The sequence below is a fragment of the Mirounga leonina genome, unplaced genomic scaffold (genome assembly GCF_011800145.1).
Source record: "Mirounga leonina isolate KUSES-001 unplaced genomic scaffold, KU_Mleo_1.0 Mir_364, whole genome shotgun sequence".
NCBI classification, from domain to species: Eukaryota; Metazoa; Chordata; class Mammalia; order Carnivora; family Phocidae; genus Mirounga; species Mirounga leonina.
Window position 1 is genome coordinate 65,630 of NW_023270708.1, and position 26,490 is coordinate 92,119.

Below are 26,490 nucleotides of genomic sequence, written 5' to 3' on the forward strand. Positions count from 1 at the left end.
CCTCCCCCCTCCCTCCCTCTCTCAGCCAGTCACCAACAATGTTTATATGGGGCCTCCCATGTGCCAGGCCCTACTCTGGGCATTGGGGCTTTAGGTAGTCCCAGAGCTTTGATTTTAGAGTAGGCAATAGACACTAAGGGAGCCACTGAAGAGACACATTTGACATACAGTATATGTAACGTAAGGTCCGTGTTAAGGGCTGTGCAGGAAAATAAAGTGGAAGAGGAGGCCAAGCGTCGGGGAGCAGCTAGTGGTAAGGGGATCTTTCTGGAAAGGAGATTTTGAGGGTAGGTTTAAGTTGGAACATCAGACAAGTTTTTCCTGGATAAACCCTTCTGGAGGAAGCTCTTGGGCGCCCGAGGGGGGACTGCTTAGCTGAAGCTGACTGGGGAACAAGGAGCGACCCAAGAAAGAAACCCAATATTTATTATTGCGGCCGCGGTCTGGCATTCTGTCAGCACGTTTCTCATTTAACGCTGACAGCTCCCAATGAGATAGAATTATCTCCACCTCCCACAGAATAGGGGAGGCTCCGTGATAACCAGCAGCTGGCCAGGGGTGCCCTTCATTCTTCCTGTTGCTCCCTCCCCTTCCCAAGGACTCTGGCCCCAAATCGCTTTCCAAAATGCCCTTGGGGAACCGGAGATGACCAGCACCAGAGGAATTCCTGCGGCAGGGAAAAGCCCTCACGTTCCCACAGGTGGCACCTGTGATCTCGGGGTGCGGGTGGGCCAGCCTGGGAAGGACTCGGTGACATCACTCTGCCGTTTGCAGCCTCGCATATCTCGACACAAAGCGGAGGCAGCCGCAGGGTTCCCCGCCAGGCGGTGCCCAGGACACCTCACATCACCTCAGCCCGCCCGCGTCCTGCATCTGGGGCCGGCCCGCCCTCCCAAGGGAGCCACCTGGGTGGGGAGGAGAGGGAGCCCGAAGCCACGCACACCTTATCCTCAGCTAAGCTCAGGGATTGCGAAGTAGATTAAGGGCATTCGCTCACGAGGACGCCTACTTAACCTGGATCCCCAAAGATCCGGGCTGCTCACCAACAAAGTCTCGGGCTCCGGGCCCCGCGGGCTGCGGGTGCGGGTGCGGGGCCGCATGGGGCCCCCTTCCTCGCCAGCCGACTTCCTGCCTTTTTATCAGCACCGCCGCCAGGGGGCGCGCCAGGGCCGGACGACCGAGGGGTGGCCGGCTCTGGCTGGGCGCCTTGGTGCGTTCCATCGACATTTGTGGCTCCCCTATGGTGCTTACGCGGGGCAGGCTTCTGGCACTGCCAGGACGCAACCTCTGCGCTGGGCAGTTTAAAGAAATCTTGTTCAGTGAATTCTTGGGCCCACCACCCAGTCTATGGCCGGCCTGCTTCCAGGCTGTCCTCTCTGGTTGTCCAGCCTTCTAGTGGCTCCCAAGGAGCTCGCTTGAACCGTTCTGAGGCTCCTATAGCTCTTAGGAGAAAGTTAAAAGCCCCTCTCTCCGGTGAGAGACCGTGGGGTCCCCACGCGCCCCCTCGTGCCGCTCCCCTTGTTCTCTTAGGCCCTCTGGACGGGGACACCTGCTGCTTCCCCACCCCTGCAGCATTCCCCTCTCTTTTCACCCTCCCCAGGCCGGTCTGGGCGCCAGGTTTCTGGGCCCCGAGCAGCTTTCGGGCACGTTCCAAGCAAAAATGAATAGCACGGCGCTCGATCGGAGATTTCCTCCTCCCTCCCGGCGACAGACGGGTAGCCCCCTGCGGGCGGGCTGGGGCCTGGCCGCTGTCGTCTTTGTCTAGGCGGTGCTCCGCAGGCGGGCCGGGCGAGCGGCGCGGAATACACAGCTGCCGACGGCGTGCTCCGGGGGAGCGCACATCAAAAGGAACCTCGGGGCAGCGAGAGAGGTGGGGGTGGGGTGGGGCCGGGCCGTCACCCGGCAGCGCCCAGCTCCCCGATACTCACACACACAACACCAAGGGCTTCCCACGTGCCAAACCTCAACCCCCGGCAAACCACCCCCCCCCCGCGGCCCTCCCCGCTTTCTTGGCCCTCTTTCTAGAGGCCACCCTCCCATTCAGGGCGGAGGCCTCGGGGTCCACCGCACCGACGCCGCCACCTCAGCCACCCCGGCTGACCTTGGAGTGAATTTAACCCTTTCCCTCATTGACTGCAACCCACCCCGAGGTTCAGGGTGCCTATTAGAGAGGCGGTGTTTCCGTTCGTGACACGTGGCGCGGGGGCGTCGTCCCCCTCCCGGGTAGGGACCGTTTCTGTGTTCCACCGGCAGCGCTGGGAGGGTGGGAGGAAGGAAATTAAGCCTGTGTTGAAGGAAGGACACCTGGCAGGGGAGGGGAAAGGGCTCAGGAATCCCCTCCTCTGGGGAGATTTCAAGTGGGGGGAAATGCCCACACCCGCTTCCATTCTCCAGGGCGCCATGCAGGGCAGCTAGTGGGTTCCCACACCTCCCCGCCAGGCCTCCCCTCCTTTACTTCCCCAGGCTGTGCTGTCCGCAGAAGTCCGCGATTCCCTCCTCCCACCCACTTGTTTCCTGGCCCCTCTTCCCTTGCCTGCCTCAAGCTCCTGACCTGGGTCTGTGGGTGCTCCCAGGCTGCCTGGAGGAGGCATTGGGTACAAATGGCCCTGCAGAGAATGACCAGTCTTGCCTAGGCTGCCCAGGGCTACTGGCTGGGCATGTCTCAGCCAACGCTCAGCCCACCCACAGCCTCTGGGATCTTTTGCCCCCACCCCCCGGGGCTGGCACCTATGGACTCTGAGGGCCCATAAATGACCCCAAGAGGTCATCTAGTCCAGCTCCTGCCTCCTGGCCACACTGAATCCACGATGGTGTCCTGGTGGCCATGGCAGGTAGACTTGCTCAGCTCTCAGAATGACAATTATGGGCTCTGGAGCCTCCCAAACTGCCAGGCAGAAGGTGAGATCCAGCAGGCACCTCTGATCAGAAAACCAGGGGAGAGTCCCCGTTGGGCAGGACAGAACACAGGGGAGGACCTAGCAGGCCGTGTGGGGTGTATGGAGGGCTCTCTACCCCTAGTGCTGGGACCCCGGAGTGCCACAGGCAATGATTATGGCAAACCCACTGTGACCCTCTTTCCAGGTGAATCAGAAACAAGGCACCCCAGAATTAGCCCATCACGGGAGCCTCTCTAAAGAATCCTCATTTCTGCAGCCTCCATCCCAGTCGTTGTTCTTGGGCAGGTTGGGGCTTTTTTCCGTCTTGCTCATCCTGCCCCTCTCAGCCTCCCTCCTTCCCCCTTCCCCTTCTCTCTCCTCCAGCTCCCCCTGCTAGTCTCCCGCCCTCTTCTCTCTGTATCGATGTCTCTCAGTTTCTCTCTCTCTCTCCTTTCTTCACTCTGTTTCTCCCTGTTCCCCCCTTCCCTCCTCTCTTTCATCTCTCCCCCCACCCCACCCCACCCCTCCAGCGGAGCACCCGGCTAGGAACGCGGCAGGAGCCATGACAAGCCCAGGCGGCTCTCCCGACCCTTGGTGCCCCGGGGCCAGTTCCCCGAGCTCCCCGCGCCCACAGCAGCGGTGTAGGGAGAGGGCTCTCAGGATGGGCAGGGGCAGCAGGTTCGAGCTGTGGGCACGGGTGGCCCAGATCAAAGGCCAGGAGTGTCTGGCCCCTGGCCTGGACTTCCTCCGGCCATGCCCCCCACCTGGTAGAGAGGTGGCCTGCCATTCCAGGCCTCTGAGGGACTTGGGGGCCACTTCTTTGCTGCTCCTTCTGCCGCCATCCCCTGAGCAGTGGCCCTTGCCCCCCATCACTGGCCTTGCTTTCTTCACCCCTGGCCCAGGGCTGCTCCAGGGTCCCGGGTGCCTCTGGGGCCGTGGGTGGCCTTGGGAAGCAGGTCGCCCAGGTGACAGGGGGCAAGTCCCCCAAGAATGGCCTCCATCCCAGCACCACTCAGGGCTGAGACCTAATTCTCTGGAGTCTGGAGAGGGAGAGGACAGAAAGACCCCAGGGGGCTGTGGTGGGACTTTTCTCCTATGGTGGGGGGTGGGGGTGTTGGATACATTTGGCTTCCACCCAGGGAAAGGACCCGTTATCACTGAACCCCAGGTGGGAGCTCAGGCAGAGAGTTGGGGGGGAGGGTGCCCTGGCGGGCAGCACAGTCTTGCAAGGACCCCAGCTGCGCCCTGCTGGGGCTGCTGCGTTTCACTGGCCCCAAACGGTTCATCCATAAGATCCAAATGGGACTGCGGGCACTGCTTCTGACCCGAGCTGGAGGCCGGGCCTGAACCCCTCGTGGAGGAGAAAGTGACCTGGCTCCGCGAGCAGGAAATGCAACTGGCCGCTGGTGTCAGTTGCAGGAAATGCAAAGGCAGCAGGAGGTCCCGATACCGATCTGATCCCTGACAAAAGACTCAAATGACACTCAGCTCCGTCCCCCGGCGCCGCCCGCAGCCAGACCTTCGAGCCTCAGCGGACCCTTCTGCGCGCCTCTCGGACACCCGGGAAGCGACCTCCCGCCGCCGGGGTCGAGTGGCCGGCAGGCTCGCCGGCTCCGGAGGCTGGAGGCTGGGAGGGGTTGTATTTCCCAACCCCCCTCCGAGACCCTCGGATCCTGTCCTGCCCGAGCGAGGCTTCTGGAAACATCCGTGTGCTTTCTACTCTCGATTTCTCACGCGCCCAAGTCCAAAGGGGTCACGGTCCCCCGAGAGACAAGGAGCCACCCATCAATGCCCACGCCAACCCGGCACCACGTGAACGCCCCCGTCAAAGCCCCAGCTTCTTCAACCTGGCTGGCGGGGGGCGGGGGGGGGGGCGCCGCAGCGGTCCCGGGCCAGCAGAGGGTCCAGCGTGCCACCCCCCCCCCCAAGTTCCCACTGTGTCCGGGGCGCGGGCTTTGCCCAAGTTTGCTGGGCGATGCCCTTCCCGGAGCCCGACTCGTGGGCCGGGCGGGAGGGGCGCGTGATTGACAGGCTGAACTACAGACTCATCTCTTACCTTAGGCCGCGGGCGCTGATTGGCTGCTCGCTGACATCCTCAAACCCGGCTGCTCCGCGCTGGGCTCGGGAGGGGGGCGGCTGCGGGTGGAGGTGCGCTTCTGACAAGCCCGAAAGTCATTTCCAATCTCAAGTGGACTTTGTTCCAACTATTGGGGGCGTCGCTCCCCCTCTTCATGGTCGCGGGCAAACTTCCTCCTCGGCGCCGCTTCTAATGGAGCCCCACCTGCTCGGGCTGCTCCTCGGCCTCCTGCTCTGTGGCACCAGGGTCCTCGCCGGCTACCCAATTTGGTGGTAAGACTCGCCTCTTGTCTGCCCGCGGCCCGATTTCTCCGCCGAGTCCCGGGGAGGTGGGGGGCGCCGGCTGGGGGTGGGCTGCAGCTCCTTTCTCCTTGCCTCCCTCCAGCCCCCCACTCGCCCACCCCTCCTGGATTTTCTGCTGGTGTCGCCTTCAGAATCCAACTCCTGGCTTTTCTGATAATCACCATTTTCCCTGCTACTCGCTGCAGAGGCTGGAGGACTTTTCCCGGCTCCGATGGTCTCTGATTCTTAAATCCTCACCCTCCACCCGTCCCCATCTGGGGGCCCCGAAGACCCTCCATTTGCTTGCAGTTGGGTTTCTGGAAATCCAGAGCTGTCCCTGGGGCCCAGCCACTCCTCTTCTCCATTTTGGGGTCTTCATGGGCAAAATCATCTTGTTTCTTCATTGCCACCCCCATCTCCGCCGGCGCCTCCATCAAGAGATTTCCCCCACAATAACCCCCTTTTGCCTTCATATTTTAGACCCCAATGGCTTCAGGGACCCCTGGGGCAGGGGAGCGGGCGGGGGGTGGGTGGATTTCATCAGATTCTCCCCACTCTGCTCTAGATTAATCTTGAGCCTCAGAAGTGAATATGGTATTTGCTGATCCGAGATGCCATTGAATTCAGATTTTATTCATTTCTTGTTTGTCCATCCTGGCAAAAGGGGGGCTCTTTGAAAATGTAGTTGTTTGGGAGGGGGTGGGTTTGTTCTTTGACCAAAAACCCAATTCTCCATGTCAAATTCGTTCCTTTTGGAAAACCGAGGACCGAGGAGAAAGGGAGAGAGGGAAAGGAGAATTCTGTCCCCGAGAAATGCGGATACAAAAGACATTTTTAGTAAATAAGGCTGGGAAACCAGGCGCGGTGTTTGGGGGGGTGTGCGTGTATGGGGGGGGGACTGACAGAGGAATAAACAGCCCTTTGGGAGCCCCAGTTCCAGGGAGTCCCCTTGTTTTCCAAGCAGCCCCACCGCCCCCCGGCAGGTCCCAGAGGCCAGAGGGGAAAGACACACTGAAACCAGTTCTCTAAATTATACCCCGCCTGTCCTCAGTCTCCAGCCCCCTGCATTCCGGAAAACTTTAATTAAAGAATCTTACCCTCCTGGACGTAGGAGAGCCTCGGCCCGGGGGGTGGGAGGTGAGAAGGAAGAATTTGGGATCCGTGAGTAAGAAGAGGGCCTGTGGCCCCTGAGCTGAAAGTCAGAGAGGAAGGCCACCAGGGCGCGGTGCCCCCTGTGCGTCCCCCTTTCCCTGACTCGCCACCCCCTCCCCAGGCCAAGCTAGGGGGAGCAGAGCCAGCATGGTTCCGGGGCCACACCCTGAGTCTGCCTCCAGTTGTTTGGGGGCCAGGAGGGTGGCAGGAGCAAGGCATGGCCAAGGGTCTGTGTGCAGAGGGTGCTGAGAGTTGCTCCCAGGACATACATCCAAGGGAAAGTCTTTCTTCTGCCCAGCCCATCCTTCCCGCGGCTTTGGGCTGGCCTGGGGCCTCCGGTACATAAAGAAGTCCAAGGGGTGGCTGGGGCAGACAGGGATTCCAGGTCGGGGGCTCTGCCTGTTGGGGGAAGACCGCTGCCTTTCCAGCCCTTTCTGACCCTCTTTCCATCCCTGGGCCAAGGCCATGCTGTTCTTTACCTTCACGGGGACTGGTGGGGGAGGGTATGGAGAGAAGGCTTGGAGCGCCACAGGCTGCAGGGGTGAGGAAGGGGCCAGGTCCCCTACCCTAGTAACTGGAGGAGGGCACTTCCCAGGGCGGGAGGCAGTGTCTGTGGGGAAGGGTTGTGGGGGGGGAGAGTCTGGTGTGTAATGGTGTGTTGGGGAGCATCTAGATAGCAAGATGTTGGAAAAACCTGGAAGGCCAGGACATCGATGTGCCCAATGCTGGACACATGGCTTGTTTGGGGGCTGGCGGGGGGCGGGGGGAGACAGGGATGCTGCTTTGTCTGAGCCGAGGAGAGGGGTGTGTGTGTGTGTGTGTGTGTTCTAGGTCTATGATCATAAGAGGTGTCAACTGTACACGAGTGTGTTTCTGCATGTGGAAGAGTCCGTGCCCGCACCGGGGCCACCATGGATGTAAACTCACGTGAGATGGGGGATCCGTGGCTGTGACAGGGTGTGCTGCGTCCCTATACACAGTGTCAGCAAGTGGCTGGTGCTGGGATGTGTGTGTATGTGTGTGTGAGACAGAGGAAGTCTAGAAGCGTCTATGCCCACGTAAAGGTCAGCCCCTGTGTATGCTTGTGACACTATGCATGACTGTTCATGACCGGGCATGCGAATGGTGTGTGTGAGTGCGCGCGCGCGCGTGTGTGTGCATGCGTGTGCACGCATGCCTTCGTGACGGTGTCAGGGGAAAGCCCCACAGCTGTCTTTGTGCATGGATATCGGTGCTCATGGCAATGACCTGATTGTGCTTGTAAGTAGGAGCGTGAGGCTGTGTCTGGGTCCGCCTGGGACCCTGTCCTCAAGTGCCAGTGACTGGTGGGGCCCAGGGTTGTGGATATGTTTGCAGACCTATGACTTACGGGTGTGAGTGACATCCTGAGCTTGGGTGCTGGGTGGGTGTCCGTGGTCCTGGAGGGGCAGTCCGGCAGGAGACAAAGGTCTAACAAGGAAGTTGCGAAGGGCCCGGCTGACCTAGGGTCCCGGGCTGGGCAGTGTCGGGGCAGGGGAGAGAGCCCTTCTTGGCATGAGCTCATCCTGTCTGCCTGAGGACAGCGGCCAGCATCCCTCCCCTCTTAGGCCGTTTGTCTTTGGTCTTGGAGCTGGGGTGGAAGGGAAGGCACCTTCGTAGAGCTGGGGCTGGGCCTGGGACGGGGATGGTAGAGTGGACAGGCCTCGGATTCCTGTTCCCACTCTGCCTCGAGGGCAGTTGGGCAGATTCCAGCTCTTTCAGCATTGGAGCCCAGCACAACCTGCTCTCTTTAGCCCACCCAGCTCACGCATTCCCCAGGAGGGATTTACAGGGGGAATGGTTTAGCTGGGATTGCTGTCCCTGCCACCTCTCAAGAAAGGCCCCTTAAACCCCCAGGGGCCAGCGCTGCTCGGGCCCCAGCCCCGAGAGAAGGCAGCCCAGAAAGTAGAGCCATCAGGGCCTCAGATGGAGGCTCAGGGAAGGAAGAGATGGGCTCCAGGCCTTCCCAGCCAGGTAGGGGTAGAGTGGGGACAGGAAGCCGTGACAGCCACACTGATTTCTATAATTCTCGTCAGTCCCAGTTAGCGCCTGCTGGAGGAACTTGTCTTTCTTCTCCTTCTTGGGGGAAAAAAGAACTCCCTTATTAGGGCCCATCGTAGGGCCTGCTACATTCCAGAGACAGAGGCCCTGATGGAAGGGGCCTACGCTGGGGGTCGGGAGCCCACCCTGCCTCTGTGTGACCCACCCACTTGGGGCTCTGCTTCCTCTTAACGCTGGAGATTCACCAGCCTGTCCTGCCTCACAGCTTGGGTGAAAGGGTTCTGCAGAAGTCAAGGGCAGTGAGCTGGGAAATAAGACACCTGAGTTCTCTCTCCACCACCTGGGACCCATTCCCCCACTCCAGCGGCTGCCCCAAGCCCTGCCTCAGTTTCCCTCTCTGTCAGATGTCGTGCTGCCTCCCCCACTCGCTCCCACCTCCACCCGCCTTTCAGAGGCTTGTGAACATGTTCAGTCAAACCCCGTGGGGGTCAGTGGGCTGGGCCCAAGGAGGCACCTGGAGACTGCGGGGGAGGAAGGCCCCAGGCCAGGTGTTAACACTTGTAACAGGCAGGAATTACAGCTGGCTGGGGCTGGGGCTGGGGCTGGCGAGGAGCTGAGCTGGCTGGAGGCTGTTGATCCCACAGACAGACAGACAGACAGACAGATGGGCAGATCGGATGGCCAGGCTTGAACCGGGTGGTCTCCCTTCCAGGGCAGGCCTTTCCCTGGGGGGATTTTGGGGGGGTGGTGGTGGAAATTAATCCAGGTCTCTTGGAAGTGAGTTAACAACCCTCTTGCCCACCCCACCCCCACTGTGGGTGGGGCTTGCTGTCTAAGGGAAGCAAATTTGGTGGCGGATCTGTTTGTATTCTTATGATGGGACCACATTTTGTTTAAAACAAAAACAAAAACAGGTCAAATGTTATAATACTACCAGGAGCCTGGAGCTGAGTTATTTTCTTGCAAGAACCTGCTTTAGCATAGGGGAAAAGGCACGGGGGAAGGGGTAGCAGTCAGGGAAAGTTCTCCCCGAATCTCAGAGCATTTTTCCAACAGCTCTGGGGCCAAGAGGTGAGCGATGGGTGGAGTCTGGGCTCTGAGCATCACTCACACCCCAGGAATCTTGAGGGCCCTGGGACTGAGACAGCTGCCTAGTAGGAAGACCTTCTGGGAGTGGGGGTGAGTCAAAAGAGTCAGGTGCCAAGTTCTTTAGTGGACACTCTCTCTCCCCACAGCTTTCCCAGTGACAAACCCAGCCAGCCCCCAGCAGCCCCCATACTCTGCTATCTGGGTGCATGCTCAGTAACTGATGACGGTGGAGAAACTGAGGCAGATGGGGAGGGGGCTAGGTGGAAATCCCCAAAGAGTAGACTCAGCCAAGCGAGCATCTCTAAGCCACCTCACTACAGAACTGAATGTTAAAAAGACCTGAATGGGACTTGGACAGACCAAAGATTGAGACGACAGTGTGGGCAGTTGAGAAGGTGATCTGGACACAAAGTAGGGGAAGGGAGCTATGACCTTAGGGTTTTCTCTAGACTTTGAATAGGTCTGTGTGGGAGACAAGGAGCTTGGGGTCAGGGCAGGAGAGGTGAGTTTTCTCAGAGGAGGATGGAGCTAACTGACTTTTCTGGGGAGAGTGGGGGAAAAGGAAGATCTTCCTGGCCTCAGACTGTGGTGAGCTCAGGAGTGGAGTAGGACCTGGTCTTCTAGCCTTTTCCACCCACCCTGCTGGGAGCCGTAGAATCCTTCTAAAGCCACCAGGGAGGGAAAGACATTCTCTACCTCTGTCCCTGCTTGGGAGAGGAGCTATGTCTCACCCCTCCCTTAAAGGTTAGGGCCAAGGATGTTCTGTCTATACGTTATGTTCCCGTGAGTGCCAGGAAGTGGTTAGAGTGGAGTGGGGAGACTCGGGTCTGAGTTCTGGGTTCACCGCCCACAGGTTGTGCGACCTAGGATGAGTTCCTTGTCTTCTCTCTGCTTCAAGTCCCTGCCTCCCTCTGGGTTTCCTTTTCCTTGACTCCCCTGAGGGATCCCTTCTACCCCCTGGGGGTTCCCAGGGCTATGACAGGGACTGATACAGTGCTGCGAAGGGGCGGCCCTGGTGCCACTCTCCCCCCTGCCCTCCCCACACCCCCCCCTCCCCGGCCCACTCAGACGTTCAGGGCCTGGCTCAGGCAGCCTAGCCTCTGACTTCCACAGCCCCACCTGCCCTCAGCCCCAGAGCTGGCTGCCCACTGCTGCCAGGCCAGCCTGCGTGCACCCCGGACCACACTGCCCCCCAAACCAGCATCCCGGCTCACATTCACATCTGGCTCTTTCACGTACTACCTGGATAACCTAGGGCAAGTTAACCTCCCTGAACCTCAGTTTCCCCATTTCTAAAATGAGAATAGTGATCGCTTCTGCCTCATAGGGTTGTAGAGAAGGTTCAATGAACCATGGGCATATAAAGCTCTTAGAACAATGCCCGGCTTACAGAAACTACTAGGTGAATGTTAGTTACTCACACCTCCTGTCTGCAAGCTATTTTGACCCCTTTAAGTCCTAGATCAAAACTTGCCTCTTGGGGCACCTGGGTGGCTCAGTCGTCAAGCATCTGCCTTCGGCTCAGGTCATGATCCCAGGGTCCTGGGATCAAGTCCCGCATCAGGCTCCCTGCTCAGCGGGGAGCCTGCTTTTCCCTCTCCCGCTCCCCCTGCTTGTGTTCCCTCTCTCCCTGTATTTCTGTCAAATAAATAAATAAAATCTTTAAAAAAAAAAAAAAAAGAAAAACTTGCCTCTTCCAAGAAGCCCTCCCGGGTTGGCCTCACCTGGCCCTGCTTTCTTATCTTCTGAGGTCAGCTTGCCCCCTTATCCTTGGCACTGGTGACCATGAGCCTGTAGCTTTATTCTTTTTTTTAGGTTTATTTATTTATTTTTTTAAGTAATTGCTACACCCAACATGGGGCTCGAACTCACAATCCCAAGATCAAGAGTCCAACGCTCGCTCTTCCTACTGAGCCAGTCAGGTGCCCTGACTAGCTTTATTCTTAACTCGACGGAATTAGGCCAGGTAAACCTACCCTCAGCTCTCTGCTTGCCCAGGAAGGGTAGGGAGAGAGGGCACTGGCGCCTCCCCGAGCCCTCCTCCCACCCCACAGTTTGTGAGGCTCTTGCGGCCACTGCCATTTCCAGCTGGGACCTGGAGTCACCTGGGGCTGGGCTGGGGAGGGGTGGGGGGAGGCAGGCGCAGAGGGGGAGTGGCCCTGGGGCCGCCTGGACCAGCCCGAGCACAGAAGTTGCTCCTCCAGGAGCCGAGAGATGATTCAGAAGGTGATTTATAGACGGAAGGCAGAAAGCTTGGCTCCTGGCAGAGGCCTGCTGCTTAATTACATTCTTGGGGGGGAGGTATGAGTAGTGCGGCAGCAGGGGATCGACTTTTACCCCCTCCCCCTCCAGGCCTGTCCCCATCACTGCCCACACTCCGAGCACGGTCCCTCTTTCTCCTGCTGCCAGAAGAAGGAATTCCCTCTCCTCAATGAGAGGCTAGGCCAGGAGCGCAGGAAGAGCTTCGGGGGCTGGAGGAGGTGGAGAAAAAGGGAAGAGGCCAGAGTTGCATCTCCTGGGACTCCTCCGGGGGAGTCTGGCCTACAAAGGGGGCTGGGAAACAGGACCGCCTGGGGAGGAGGATCGGTTCCTCTCTTCCCTGCTTCTGGGCAAGGTGAATCCATAACCCACCCAGGGAAAAGGGTTTCTAGAATCTTCCTGGAGGTGGCAACTCCACACTTTCCCTTCAGTGTCCTATCCTACCGCTGCTTCTGGATCCTTCCTTCAAGTATGTTCCTTTTATGTTTGGTTCTCAGTGGGCCACGGGCTGGGGACTAGGGACCAGGTTCTGTGCTCGGAGGCTGAAACCCAGTTCTTTAGTGCCAGATAGCCTGTGTGTTGTGGGCGCAAGCGCTGCCTTAGATCCAGAGGGTTCTCCAGGGGAAAGGGCAGGCTTGTATCAGAGGGAGAAGAATTTCCTATCCTCAGGTTAAACCAATGTCTCAGGGAGTCCCCTCAATTCACCTGCTTAAGCTACAAAATCTCTTCTGCACTGTTGACAAGCAACCGCACTCTGTTCAGTTATTTGCTGTGGTGACATCTGGGTCCCCTCTGTGAACGCTGACCCATGTGGCAACCTGACATCTCTCGGCTGCTGCTTGGTTCCCATGTAGTCTCCTCGTGGCTTTGAAACCCAAAACCCCGCCACTAGTTCTGGAGGCTAGAAAGGTGTGTGGGGGGCAAGGGGGAGGGTAGCCTAGGCCAAAAGAGTATATTTATCTGTTTGCAGCTTGGCGTGTACAGCCGGGAGGGGTTGGCAGGGGTCAGGATGGGGACACTAGACAGTTCTCTGGTTCCCCCTGAGGCGGGCCTTCTCAAAATGGCCTCATTATGTGTGTGGAGTGAATTCCAGAAACGTCAAGCACACCCATACATCCAGGGGAAGGATGGAGACGCAGAGGTGCGCTGGGACGCAAGAGGGGGCAGTGTGGGGCAGCGGGAGGTTTCTGGCCAGTGAGTTAGGGGCCCTGAGCCCTGGCTCTGCCCCTACTTGGGGTGTGACATTAGGCAAGTCCCTTCACTGTTTGGGACCTCAATAAAAGGGGACTCGGGCAAGCGGCTGGCCTTGGACTTCCAGCTCTGAGATTTCAATCCTGGCTTCTGGTCACCCAGTGATTTGGACTAGCTGCTTGGTGGAGGGGGGCGGTTGGTGAGAGCTGACCTCGGGGCAGGGTGGGGAGTGCCGAGCACAAAGCTTTGTCCTCAAACAGCTGTGAGGTCCTGGATGAGTCTCACCACGTCCCAGGCCTCGGTGTTCTCATCTGCAACGTGGGTGATGATGATGCTGTCACTTGCCCTGCTCAGCTGCAGGACTGTCCAGAGCCTCAGAAGCAATCATCTTGGTGAGGCCCGTTGAGAAGCGTCGTGTTCTTTCCAGAGAAGTTAGCGTCGTTGCTGGTCCTACCAGAAAAGAGGAGTAGGGGTCGGTCCCTGGTCAGAGGGTGCTGAGCATGGACCCAGCAGGACTCTCTGAGCCTCTGAGCTTGAGGAGTTGGTCTTTTCAGCAGAGGAGGAAGGAATGGGCTGATAGCGGCGTCATGAGGCTCAGTGGGGAGCACCCAAGGGAGGGGCAGACGTCGAGGCCAAGCGGCCACAGGACATGCCCATGTTCACAGCGCACAGCCAGGCACAGAGCAGGATTTCTAAGGAGGGACACACAGGGAAGGCAGTGTGGGTGGAGGTGAGGTGGGGTAAGGGTGAAGGGCCGGGAGCTGGAAGGGGCTTTTCTGAGGCCTGTGGTCATCAGAAAATCCTAACTGCCTATACACGCACTTGCAAACTGGCAGACCATTCACTCAAGCTAGGTTGGAAAACCAGGGAGGACTGGGTGTGTGCGTGCATGCGCGCGCGCGTGTGTGTGTGCGTGTGCACGTGTGCACCTGTAGATGTGTGTTGGGGGTGGTCAGGGGGCTGGGAGCAATAGGACCAAGCACCCAGTCTCTTCGGAGGGCCCTTGTGTGAAATCTGCCCCTGGGCACAGAGTCCCGCTTATCTGCCAGAGCCAGCCGGGCCAGCAAGACAAACCAATCTCTCCTTGCAGGGCCATTGGGAATGCAAATAGGGGCTTGTGACAGTGCGTGTGACCAAGCATCCTGCCTCCTGTCCAGCACCGTCCTTGCAGCTAAAGCAGCCCCATGAGTCCGGCACCTTCATCCCTGTTTTGTCCGCGAGAAAATCGAGGCTGCCAGAGGCTAAGTAAGGAGCTGGGAAGCGAGTGGGGGAGACAGGCCATGGCCAGCTGATACTTCATCGTGTATGTGCTGAGGAAACACAGCACACACTTTAACTCGTGCCCCCTCCCCGACCCAACGACCTCAGGATGAAGATACTCCTGTTATCCCCATTCCACGGATGACGAAACTGAGGCCCCAAGAGAGCCGCTGCCTTGCCCAAGGCTGCACAGTTGGCCAGCCCAGGAGTGGCCGCCACACAGCACAAACTGCCGGCCAGGAAGTTCCTTCTCAGGTCTGACTGCAGTCTTTCCTGACTCAGTCCCAGCCCAGACTCTCTGGTTTGTCCTCCTGGGGACATGAGCTTCACTGTGGATTTCCAGTTCATCTCCAGTTCAGGGGTACATTTCTCCCTGAGTCTTCCCTTCTCCAGAACCATGCTCCCCTGATGACCCAGTCTCCTGCACTCCTTTAACCACCTCGCTCTCCCTCTTCTGATGATCTCTCTCTCCAGCTTCTCTAGGTCCTTTTGCAAGTGCCGTGACCCACAGAACTGCCTTGAGACCAGGGAGCAGGGGTCCCGTCAGACCCTTCCACTTAGAGGGCTCCACTCTGCGGTCTTAAGGCTTCAGGGCTTTGGGGCCAGGGTCCCAGCGGTTGTTCCCACCCAGAGTGCACACTCCCCAGCCCTCAGCCTATGCTCTGGGTCCTCAAGCCCCTAGAGTGTCTTGCCCAAATGGCCGTGAGCCTGCTTCTGGGCTGTGCAGACCTCTGTCTGGGTTTTATCCTGCCAGGGCGGGCCATGCTGCCGGTGTGGGTGTCCCAGGGCCCAAGAGGTAGTCAGGGGAGGCCATTTGCAGGGGTTGTGGATGGAGCCTGGAGGTTTCACTGGGGTGCCCAGTGTGGGATGGAACAGGGGTGGGCCGATGGCAGGCTGGGGGCTGGCTCTCCCGTCACTGTTCTTTCTTTCTTTTTTAAATATTTTTATTTATTTATTTGACACAGAGAAAGACAGCAAGAGAGGGAACACAAGCAGGGGGAGTGGGAGAGGGAGAAGCAGGCTTCCCGCCGAGCAGGGAGCCCGATGCGGGACTCGATCCCAGGACCCCAGGATCACAACCTGAGCCGAAGGCAGACGCTTAATGACTGAGCCACCCAGGCGCCCCTGTTCTTTCTTTTTTAAAAAGTTATTTATTTAAGTAATAATAACCAGGGAGCAAGCCTACACCCAACGTGGGGCTTGAACTCACAACCCTGAGATCAAGAGTTGTATGCTCTTCCCACTGAGCCAGCCAGGCGCCCCCGCCCCACACTCTGATATCACTTTTCTAGCATAAAACTCTGTGGAGAACCCAGCCTCTCAGGTGGCGAGCAAGGATGAGAGAATGACTTTTTAATTTATTATTGAAGTCTACATATAAGAAAGTACGTAAGGTCAAAGTATATAGCTCCCTGAGTTGACTGGGACATACCCTATTTAAGTTTGTTACCCTGACCGGAAACCTTTACGCCTCGGGCAGTGGTAAATGAGCCTCTGCTTGTCCTCTCACCCAGGCCCTGTGAACGCCCCAGCCGGGCCCCAGCACTTGGGCAGGTAACGGGGCTCCCCCAGGGCCACACCGGCACAGAATCTGGAAGAAGGCTTGCTTTCTCCAACTTTGCCGCTTACATTTCTCCCTCAGCAGGTTACCTGCCTTCTGCGTGGGCAACACTTCTAGCTCCTTCACGGGCTGGGGTCACCTCGCACCTTCAAGTCCCTGCTTGTTAGGCTGGAACATTGTCTTACCCATCCTCGGCCTCCAAGTTCCTCCCTGTGTGGTGGGATTTGTCGTTTTTATTTTTTATTTTTTTTAAAGATTTTATTTATTTATTTGAGAGAGAGAGAATGAGAGAGAACACATGAGAGGGGATAGGGTCAGAGGGCAAAGCAGGCTCCCTGCCGAGCAGGGAGCCCGATGAGGGACTCGATCCAGGGACTCCAGGATCATGACCTGAGCCGAAGGCAGTCGCTTAACCAACTGAGCCACCCAGGCGCCCGGGATTTGTCGTTTTTAAATGGCCTGATTAGAAGACATGCAGCGGGGCAGCTCTGCGGTTCCCTCCTCCCCGGCGTGGCCTGTGATGCCCTGCGCGGCCCAGCCCTGCCCCAACTCCCCACCCTAGCTTGTGGCCCACTCCCACCTCCTCCCCAGGACCTACTTTTCCCTGCATGGGGAAGAGCGGGGGCTTGGGGAACAGCAGTCCTGGACTCTAGATGGTTCTGCCTTTAGTATCTGGATGACCTGAACTCTCCAAGTCTCCGTTTTCTCTGTAAGACAAGGGCCACTCTAAGGGAGTAAAGGACATAACACATGTGAGACTTCTTATAGGCTCTGGTGTCCACACATGTTGCTGTCCTTAATCTTGGTTTATGGTCTGTGTTGTTCTTCGACTACCTCCTATCTCCAGACCTCTGTGCTTGCGCTTGCCTTCCCTTGGAATGACCCCTATGAACTTGCGTGTGGTCTTCGAAGCCCAGTTCGGGCAACATGTTCTCTGTGTAGCCTTCCCTGGGCACCGGCCCCAGCTCAGCCCCTTCCACTGGGAGCGCGTTCATGGACTAGACCGGGAGCCCCCTGCGGGCAGGACCAGCCCCCGGTCAGCTTTGTATCCACGTCTCCAAGCATAGTGGGGGGCACACAGAGGGGCCTCTAAGACGAGTCATGGGATGAAGGGACACTGCTGAGAGTCACCTGCCAGTCACAAGCTCAGGCCTTCAGCCCCAGCCGGATGCTTAGAGCCTCCGTGAGGTCCTCCCGGGAAGAGCTGCGGGCACTTGTCACGTATCTTCTTGGATTCTTAGTTAGCTCTTCATGTGCATCTGTCCAGCCTTCCCAACTAGAGAGCCCTTTGAGAGCAGGATTGCCCTTAGATGGCCTTATCTCTCCAGTGAGAGATTACAACTGGTAATTGTGGTGATGGGTTGGCTGATGAACAAGGCTCCTTCCCGAGGAACCACACATCCAGGCTCAGCTAGTTCCCACTCTCTGGGACAGGGTTTTCCCTCACTGTGTGATGCCTCAGAGGGTCCAGCTCTGAGTTTCTAAGTCTCTGTGCTGAAGGGCAGCCTAGTGTTCCAGAAAGACGGGTCAAATCTGTCGTGGGGTGAATCTCAAATGTGCTACTTAATAGCTCTGGGACTTTGGGTAGTTTCTTAAAAATATCTGAATCTCAGTTTGTTCATCTGAAAAATGGGGGTAAAAATTCTGATCTCAGGGCAGTTTTTTTTTTAATATTTTATTTATTTATTTGAGAGAGAGAGCACAAGCAGGGGGGAGGAGCAGAGGGAGAGGGAGAAGCAGACTCCCTGCTGAATAGGGAGCCCGATGTGGGGCTTGAGCCCAGGACCCTGGGATCGTGACCTGAACAGAGGTTTATCCGATTGAGGCACCCAGGCGTCCCTTGAGGATGAAATGAAACAACACACAGGAACTGAGTTAAAGGTGAATACTGAATAAGTCAAGGATGTTCTGAAGGTCATTCCAATGTAGCAAGGGTTATAAAACTATCCCAGGCCAGGATTTGTACAACAAAAAGATCTGAATTCCGGGCGCCTGGGTGGCTCAGTTGGTTAAGCGACTGCTTTCGGCTCAGGTCATGATCCTGGAGTCCCGGGATCGAGTCCCACATCGGGCTCCCTGCTCAGCAGGGAGTCTGCTTCTCCCCCTGACCCTCCTCCCTCTCGTGCTCTCTCTCATTCTCTCTCTCGCAAAAAAAAAAAAAAAAAAAAAGATCTGAATTCCTTCCAAAACAGAAGAGGCCACAGTCAGGGAAAACCATATGCTTTATGTTGTTTGGTCCCAACTAATTAACCTGTTTGAAGAAAGAAGTGGGTGATGGGCACGTGGTAGAAGTCTGAGACTCAGTGGACCCAATGCAATGTGGACTCTGGCCTGACCTTGTGTCCTGGTGTCCTGTTCAGCCCAAATACTCACAAAGGCCTCCAGCTCTTGGGAAGGGAAGGATAAATCAAATGTGGAAGCTGTCTGTTTTTACTGGGGTTCCAAGGACTGGTCTGTGTAGGTTTAATAGGGCCCTAGTTAATGGCTTAGACGCTCGCCCTTTCAGTCTCTCTCTCTCTCTCTCAAATAAATAAATCTAAATAAAATAAAATAAAGTTTTCCCAGCTAAGAATGCCTAGACAATATAAATTTCATTTTGCTTATTTTTAACCATTATAAAAATGGTGTTACGCTGAATGCGGTCTTTGCTCTACATTATGTGTCTAAATTTCAAGCTATGTTGTTGGGTCTTACTGGAGCTCTTCTACTTTCACAGCTGTGTAATAGCCCATCGAGCGAATGTACCACACTTGCCAACTCCTGCTCCTGCCGATGTACCAGTGTCTCAGGGTGCAAACGGGGGACAGGAGCTCCTGGGTGTGCCTATTGCAGGGTGTGCGAATGTTCCCCTTTGCGAGCTGACCCCGAGCTTTTCAAAGTTAGGTTGTGCCCATTTCCACTCTCATCTCTGCTCTACACCTTCAGTGACACTTGGAATCAACTGACTTCATCTTTCTCAATCTGGCAGCTACAAAATGGGATCTGTGGTCTTCATTTGCAGAGATGGGGCTGTTTTTAAGGTCCCAGTGCCGGGCGAAGTGGAGGCAGGGCAAGGACCCAGGTGTTCATGTCGACACATAAGACATGCATTTGGAAGAACATATGGCCCATGGCTGGGGTGTCTGGTGGAAATCCCCGACTTTGGCTTTCAGTCCTTCACACTCCTCACATTCTTCGCCTAAGGGACAGAGGGCATCACTGGCATTTGGTGACAGGGGCAAACTGACTGATGAAGCCTTTTCTTCTCTGCCTCACCTCTCCCTCTGCACCACCTCTCCTCCTTTCTGCTCTTCAGATGCACCCTCCTGGGCTGTGAACCCCTGCCCACTTTCCAGAAACAATGCCACTCCTCCCAGGGAGTCCCACCCCAGCAGCCCCCCCACCCCAGACCAGGGGTCCATGTCCCCCCGGCCCTCTCCTGCCTGAGTGACAGCAGTAACATCTCCCAGGTGCCACATCAGGGAAGACCAGAAGGTGACTCTTTCTCCTAAATCTTGATCCAAATGCTGGGGTTCCTTCCTTCTGAAAGAAAAGCTGTGAGCTCCTCCGCACGCCTGGGAAACCAGATGGGGCAGCCATGTCCTGCTGGAATCTCTGTCCTCACAAGTTTGGCCTTGCCCACCCTCCCTCCCCACCCCCCAGGGAGACTCCTCACTTCCTCGGGCTTTTACTATGAAGATAAAGGGGTCTTAGGATCCCTTCCCCGACTGGAAAACTCTTTCCCATTGCTCCTTCACCTGGCCATAACCTTCCCGGGAGTTTTCAAAATCCAGCTCGGAACTGTCATCTTGCTGGGCACTTTCCCAGCCTACCTGCGTTGCTCCTGGCTCTCCTGCGCGCACTGGGGCCAGAGCAGGACTTGGTACATGGGTGGATGCGCTTCTTACACCAGTCCCAAATAATCCTGCTGAGTTGGGCTTCTGGGGTCAATCAAGTTTGAGAAGTGCCACCTGCTACTTCCAGCCTCTTGGTGTTTATGGTGCTCGTTAGCATATTAACATTCATTAGCATGTTAGCAACAGTAGCACTGCAGGGATGACCCTGGTCTTCGTTTGTTTGGTCTGTGTTCCCAGAGTATTTAACTTGGCAGCCCTTTCTCCCCCAGTAACAGCCATTACCTATTTGGAAAATGTGATCTAGAGGATTCTCCTGCTCCATTCATAGGTCAGTGTGTCCTTGTGGTCTTATTCTCAGCAGTCAGGCTGTGATTCCTCTGACTTTTGATTTTTTATTTCATTTTAAAGGCTTTTTGGTTTTTTTTAGATTTTATTTATTTATTTGACAGAGAGAGAGATGCAGCAAGAGAGGGAACACAAGCAGGGGGAGTGGGAGAGGGAGAAGCAGGCTTCCTGCTGAGCAGGGAGCCCGAGGCGGGGCTCGATCCCAGGACCCTGGGATCATGACCCGAGCCGAAGGCAGATGCTTAACGACTGAGACACCCAGGTGCCCCTCATTTTAAAGTTTTTTATTTATTTATTTTAGTAATCTCTACACCCTACATGGGGCTCAAACTCACGGCCCCAAGATTACGCGTCGCACGTTCTTCCGACTGAGCCAGCCAGGCGCCCCCTCCTCTGACTTTTAAAAATCATCCTTTGTGAACTAGTTCAGCCCCGAGTACCTCGTAGCAGTAGGGCTTGAATGGAATGAATGCACACTTTCATGGATGAATGAATGAATGGAAATCAGTCATTCGGTTGGTCATCCAGCTAGATCCCCTCTCCTGGGAAGCAGTCGAAAACGGCCTGGCCATCGTACCCTGGGGCTGCGTCAGACCCTCTCCACAGTGGAATGAATCACTGTCCCACATTAGGCGCCAGTGGTTTTCTTCTTAGGCATTTGTCTTGCAGGGACCACGTCACGCTCACCTCTCCATATTCCCATAAGTGGGTACACAGTCCCTGGTTCCTGAATGGCGTCTCTCCTCTGACTCCTTCCCGAGGGATCTAGAACACTGTGGTTAAGCCTGCAGGCTCTGGAGCCAGAGTAGATGTGTCTGTAACTCCCCGGGTAATCTCCGCGCCTTCAGTCTCCCTATCCAAATGGGAGTGATGATCATAGTACCTTCCTTACAAGGTTGTTAGGGGACTCAGTGAGTTAATAATATGTGGGAAGCGCATGAGACATGCCTGGCACGGGGAATGGGTTGGCCGCTGCTGGTACTCATAACAGGAGGGACCACCAGTCCTTGTACCGGGGACGGTCATGAGACCGATTTACCCACATTGGCTCAACAACTCCTCCCTCCAGTCTCTTTGAAGGAGCGGACAGTTACAGTTTTCTAATCAGAAAGTGGAGTCCTCCCAAACGGACCCGGAGACTGGGCAGCTCCTCTCCCTCCTCACCTACAGTGACCCCACTGAGCACCTGATCAGCTTCTTTATCCTCTGTCCTTCCCCCAAAGATGGCAATCCATGGCACCGCATGGGGGGATTTTAAGTGCACGGTGTAGACAAGACAGAGTATAAGTGGGTGAGAATGAGTTCTTGGAGAGGCCCGGGGGTTGCCATCACCTCCGTGGTAGAGCCAGGAACACAAAGCTATTGAGGCAGGACTTTGCAAAAGCACAGGAGAAAAATCACCTGTGAATCAGTAACGCTGCAGAACGGGCAGAGAGAGCCTGGAAGTCGGCTTGGTATCACCGCCCCATGGCACTGTGCCCCGGGCCTTGTGTGTGCCCAGGAAATGTTTGCAGGCGGGACATCTGTGGTCGCTTTTATCTGGGCAGGTTATCCAGGTGAAAGACAGATGGTTATAAGAGGGCATCAGGCTTGGGGGGGCCATCCCGGACTTTCTGAGGTGAACATGCTGGAATCCCTTTCCGCAAGCGCCAGCTGGCCTTCTCAGGCCCTGTAGGCTGACTCCATTCTTCTTCACTTAAGAGGAGGACCCCAGGAGTCAGGGGGTTGACTGTCCTCTTTTCTCCACAGTGCCAGGGCTTTATTCCAGCACCGTCCCTGGTCTGGCCGTACCACAGAAGAGAGATGTGGGGGTCTTGGGGGAAGGGCTAATTTGGGGACGTGACTGTAGGAGGTTTAAGATGCACACGCCACAGGCTGTTTGTCTTGGAGAAGAGAAGGTTGGGGGGCTGCATTCCAGGCAGGGGAGCAGCTACTCTCTCAGGACCTGAGGAGAGGCCACAAGGACCAAAATGGCGGCTCAGAGGGATGGGGTTGAGGTAAATAGAGAGATTTCCCATCAAATATCACGAGGCAAAGGCACCCATGAGTGGGAGCAGTCGGCAAGGCTGGCAGAGAGACTGAGAGAAGTGGGCCTGCGAACTTTCCAGCCTGGAAGGACGAGGGAATTCCCAGGAATCTATGGACTGATTGGTCTATCAAAAGCTTGACGAGTGTTGAGAATCGGGTAAGGTGTTAAATTTGGATTTTTCTCTTCTCCGTGGTGGCACAGTGTGTTCTGTGAACAGAGGAGAACCAGAATTCTGTGAAGACGTGGAAGAACCCCCTACCATGGTTGGTTGAGTTCTTTGGCTCCTCAGCCCCATGGGATCCCAACTGAACTCCCAAACTTGGGCTACAGAGCCAGAGGGTGTGAACACTGGGTCTTACTGCCTCTGGGCCTCTGTTTTGTGCCAGATGGACCCCCCAACATTCCTTCCAGCTCTGACACGCTTCTTTCAGGGGGAACAGCCCTGGTCCCCACTTCACTGCCTACAGGATCTAAACTCATCAGCTGGGACCTCAGGCCCTGCCTCCTTCCCTCTTTGCTCCTTGGGTTTTGGCGTTTTTGAGTCACACCAATGTCCCAAAAGTACCCTTCCTCATCCTTCTCTCTCAGGGCATAAAAATCCACCTCAGAGCATACCTCTCTGAAGTCCTGGGGATTACCTGTCCCCCAATCCCACCCCATGTCCTCTCCTTCACTTGGTCCCCCATCTCCACCAGAACGATTTATAAGCCGCTGGTCTCCTCCCTCACGTCCTCTGCTCTTGTGCATGTGGCCTACTCATTAGGTTATACCCTCCTCTGGATTAAGGGCCGTGATGGTGTCCTGTGCCCAGTTGAGTGTAGAGCACACAGTGGGTGCCAAATAAATGCATTCTGCTCGAATGATCTTGTTGTCACCAGAGGGTGGGATCTAGACAAGAGTAGCAGACTAGCAACAACACAACATTTGGTCAAACCCACCTTCACTTACTGGTCCCCTGTCTGACTGAGGCTCAGCTTCTTTATTTGTCGAGTGGAGACCATGTGTTTCTCTCGGGACTCTTGAGAGAATTAACCAAGTTGCTTGTGTGGGGAAAATGCTTTGCAAACCGGAAGGTGCTGGAACGTGTATCATCTACCCTGAGCCCTCTCGGATGCCTCCTGGGAGAGGTCCTGAATTCACATGTCCCGTCTCCCACACACATCCCTCCAGTCCTCAGACAGAGGTCTCCTCCCCACGGGGGGTGCTTTGAGTGTCAGTCTAGCCCTTTCCGGGATACAGACAAGTAGACCTCGAGTGTGGAAGATCCATGACAACATTCAAAAGAAAAAAGATCAATAGGCAGGGGCCCCTGCGTTTGAGTTTACAGCCCTGTAAATCCCGAGAGCAGCCTGAGTGGCCGGCTCAACCTGAGTCTTTCCTTCCCCTCCTCTTCCAGCTCCCTGCAGACTCCGTCCCAAGAAATGTCTCCCCTTCACTGCTTTATTAGGCATCTTGGTGGCACCATTTCCTAGTGGTGCGACCCCAGACAAGCGTGCTCAGCCTCTCTGAACTCATGTTTGTCACCTGTCAAAGGGGGATAATTATAACCTCAGAGAGTTCTTTGGCAAATGAAAAGATATATTCCACGTAACATGTTTTTCCGTGGCTCCTGGCACGAGCTGGGCTCCATAAACGTGAACTGTCATTATTCATCCTCATCACCACGCGGAGCGCCCGGGTAAATTTGGTTGCCTCACTACCTTACCTACAGAATTCAGGAAATTATTTCCTCATGACCTCATTAGGCACTCTCGACCCCAATAAATACACCCTGCATTCTCTTTCTACCATTGGGTATACACCGGGATAAGGCATTCCCCTTTATTTCATTTATTTCATTTCTGATGAAATGATGCTTTGACATTTTCCACGCATGCCGAAGGCACATTACACGCACACATCCTATTTGTAGAGACATTTTTTTTACTTTACATGTTTGCTATGTGTGTGTGAGTGTGTGTGTGTATGTGTGTGAGTGTGATGTGTGATTTTATCTTTTCTGCCTTGCGCGTGTTTCTTCCTGGAAGAAATTCCTACTTTTGTCACGAATGTGACTAGAGCAGCAGACTGAGAATACCGAAATTTCCCGTGGCGCCGGCACTTGCGTGGGGATACGCGTGGTCTGGGGGGATGGCAGGGTGTAGGCAGTGAGCAGAGGTGACGCAGCAGGAGGTGAGGACAGACCCAGAGGAGGGGAGTGAGCCCTCTACCCATGGACTCGTGGAGAAAAAGCATTTCCAGGGAGAGATGAGTGGGGAACTCGAAGTCCTAGACTATATAGCTGTGGGCATGAACCAAGGAAGGCATGGACCCCCGCCGGGAGAAGGCCTTAGGACCTCGAACCCCAGGAGTGTTTGTTCGCGTCCTGCAGCTCTGCAGAGGAGGTTCGGCTGGCTCACACCATTCACACCCCGGCAAGGCTGAGAAAAGTAAGTTGAGCATCAGGAAGAAGGGGAAGTGAGAGCAGGAAACACCAGAGGACAGGGGGGACCGAAAGCTTGGAAGGGGGTCACCAGATAAAGCATTAGGCTGTAGGGGGAAGTGATTTCTCTTGAAGTAGACTTCGTATCTTGTCTTTTCGCAGCGTACGTTAGCGTGTGTTTTGTAAGGCACAGAAAACCCGAGCGTGGTGGCCGGCCGGCCAGTGGTTTAGACCCGAGTGTATGTGTGTCAGTGGCCGGGCACGCCCAAACACTTTTGACTGAGGTGCTGCTGCTGGGTCAATAAGGTTTGCTCCCCTCGCTGTGAAGAGGAGATTTGCTGAGAGCGCAGGAGAGGGAGCTTGAGGGAGGGCTCCTTTCACTAGAGGAAGGCAGGCAACACCAGTGGCTGGAAAGAATGGACTAATTCTGGGAGCAAGAGGTGGGGCCCCTGAGGACGGATAGCAGGGAGGGAGGGGAGCACCCCCTCCCATCACCACCCTGGGCGGGCTCTGAGCCTTGTCCGTGACCTAGGACAGTCTGCACCCTGCCTCTTCCCGTTCGCATGGGATGGCACAGAGAAGCGGGGGCACCCGGACCTGTTCAATCTGTTTCTCCGGCGGTGGGGCCCAGGCACCAGCCGCTGTCAGCACCCCCTGGGGCCGTCTGACACGCAGCCAGGGTTGAGAAGCAGTGACCCACCCCTCTGAGCGCTGGAACGTTTAACGGGTCCTGCAGAGGTCTGTGGTGGCCCCCGGAATACAGCTCTTAACAGGTGCTGAGTAGATGTTTGCAAAGCCCAGGCTGACGCCTGCGGCAAGGAGCCCTTGAGCAGAAAGCCCAGAGGGAGTGAGCGCAAGGAACCGGCGGCAGCACTGCGGCCTGGTGGGTTTGGGGGCGCGCAGAGGAAGATGTTGAGGCTCGCTCTGGCTGCTTCGCCTGCAGATGGGGAATGGGACGAGGGGGAGGGGCAGCCACCGCTTTGAACTTGCGTAGAGCCTCCCTAAACGGAGTGGGCACGTCCAGGTGCGGCGCAGGGCTGTTCCACCTGCGCGGCCTCGGAGCCGTGGGAGGACCCGGCGCCGAGGACGCGCTCCTGGGAATGCGGTGGAGATACCCACCTTGAATGCCTGGGAGCGAGCGGCGCCCCCCCCCCCCCCAGCCCCGGGGCGGCGCCGCCACCCCCCCCCCCCCCCCGCCCCGCCCCAGACCCCTGTCTCCCCCCGCCAGCAACAACGCCGCCGGGCCCTGTGCCCTCTGCGGTTCTGGCCAGAAGTCCCGATGTGGTGGGAGTTTTTATTGTTATTGTTCCTTCGAAGTTTTATTATGAAAATTGTGAATCCGAAAAACAGAAAAAAATAGTACAAGGAGCACACATATGCACACCTCCTAGTTCAACTGTTTCACATTTTGCCATAGTTGCCCTACCCCTTACCCACCCCCCCAGCTACCTCCGCCCCCAGTTTGGCTTGGTTTGTTTTGCTGTACCATTTCAAAGTAAGGATAGTCATCATGACTCTTTTTCACCCTTGTATTTCCAAAATATAAGGATAACCCTTATGACCATATACCATTATCCCACTTAACAAAATTAATGATTCCTTTTTTTTTTTTAATTTTATTTATTTATTTGAGAGCGCGAGAGAGCATGAGCAGAGTGAGGGGCAGAGCGAGAAGCAGCCTCTCTGCTGGGCAGGGAGCCTGTGGTGGGGCTCGATCCCAGGCAGACGCTTAACCGACTGAGCCACCCAAGCGCCCCTAATCATGATTCCTAATGATTCAGATTTCCCCAGTTATCCTCACAATGCCTTCATGGCTAGGATTTTCAAACTAGGCTCCAATTATTTGATTGTTAATGTCTCTTAAGTTTATTTTAATCTCAAGCACCGCCCCCCCCCCCAACACACACACTTTTTAAAAATGACAGGAGCTTCTGGTCAGTTTAGTCCTGTAGCTCTGTGTACTGTCCCACATTCTTGTCTGGTTGCTTCCCCGTCGTGTCATTTGGTTTGTTCCTCTGTCCTTTGTGCTTCCTGGCAGCTGACAGTTCTCAAAGCCTGGGGAGATTCAGGTTAAACCTCTTTGACCAGAGAAC

At 56.1% G+C, this 26,490-nt stretch overlaps 1 protein-coding gene across 1 annotated transcript in view; it reads left to right on the forward strand.

The window, feature by feature from the left end:
• The first annotated feature begins 5,145 nt into the window (after nucleotides 1–5,145).
• WNT3 (Wnt family member 3) overlaps nucleotides 5,146–26,490 on the forward strand; it is a 44,186-nt gene continuing 22,841 nt past the window's right edge. Inside the window, exon 1 of the mRNA XM_035030371.1 lies at nucleotides 5,146–5,225. Coding sequence (XP_034886262.1) covers nucleotides 5,146–5,225 — 80 coding nt within the window. The remainder of the gene's footprint in view (nucleotides 5,226–26,490) is intronic.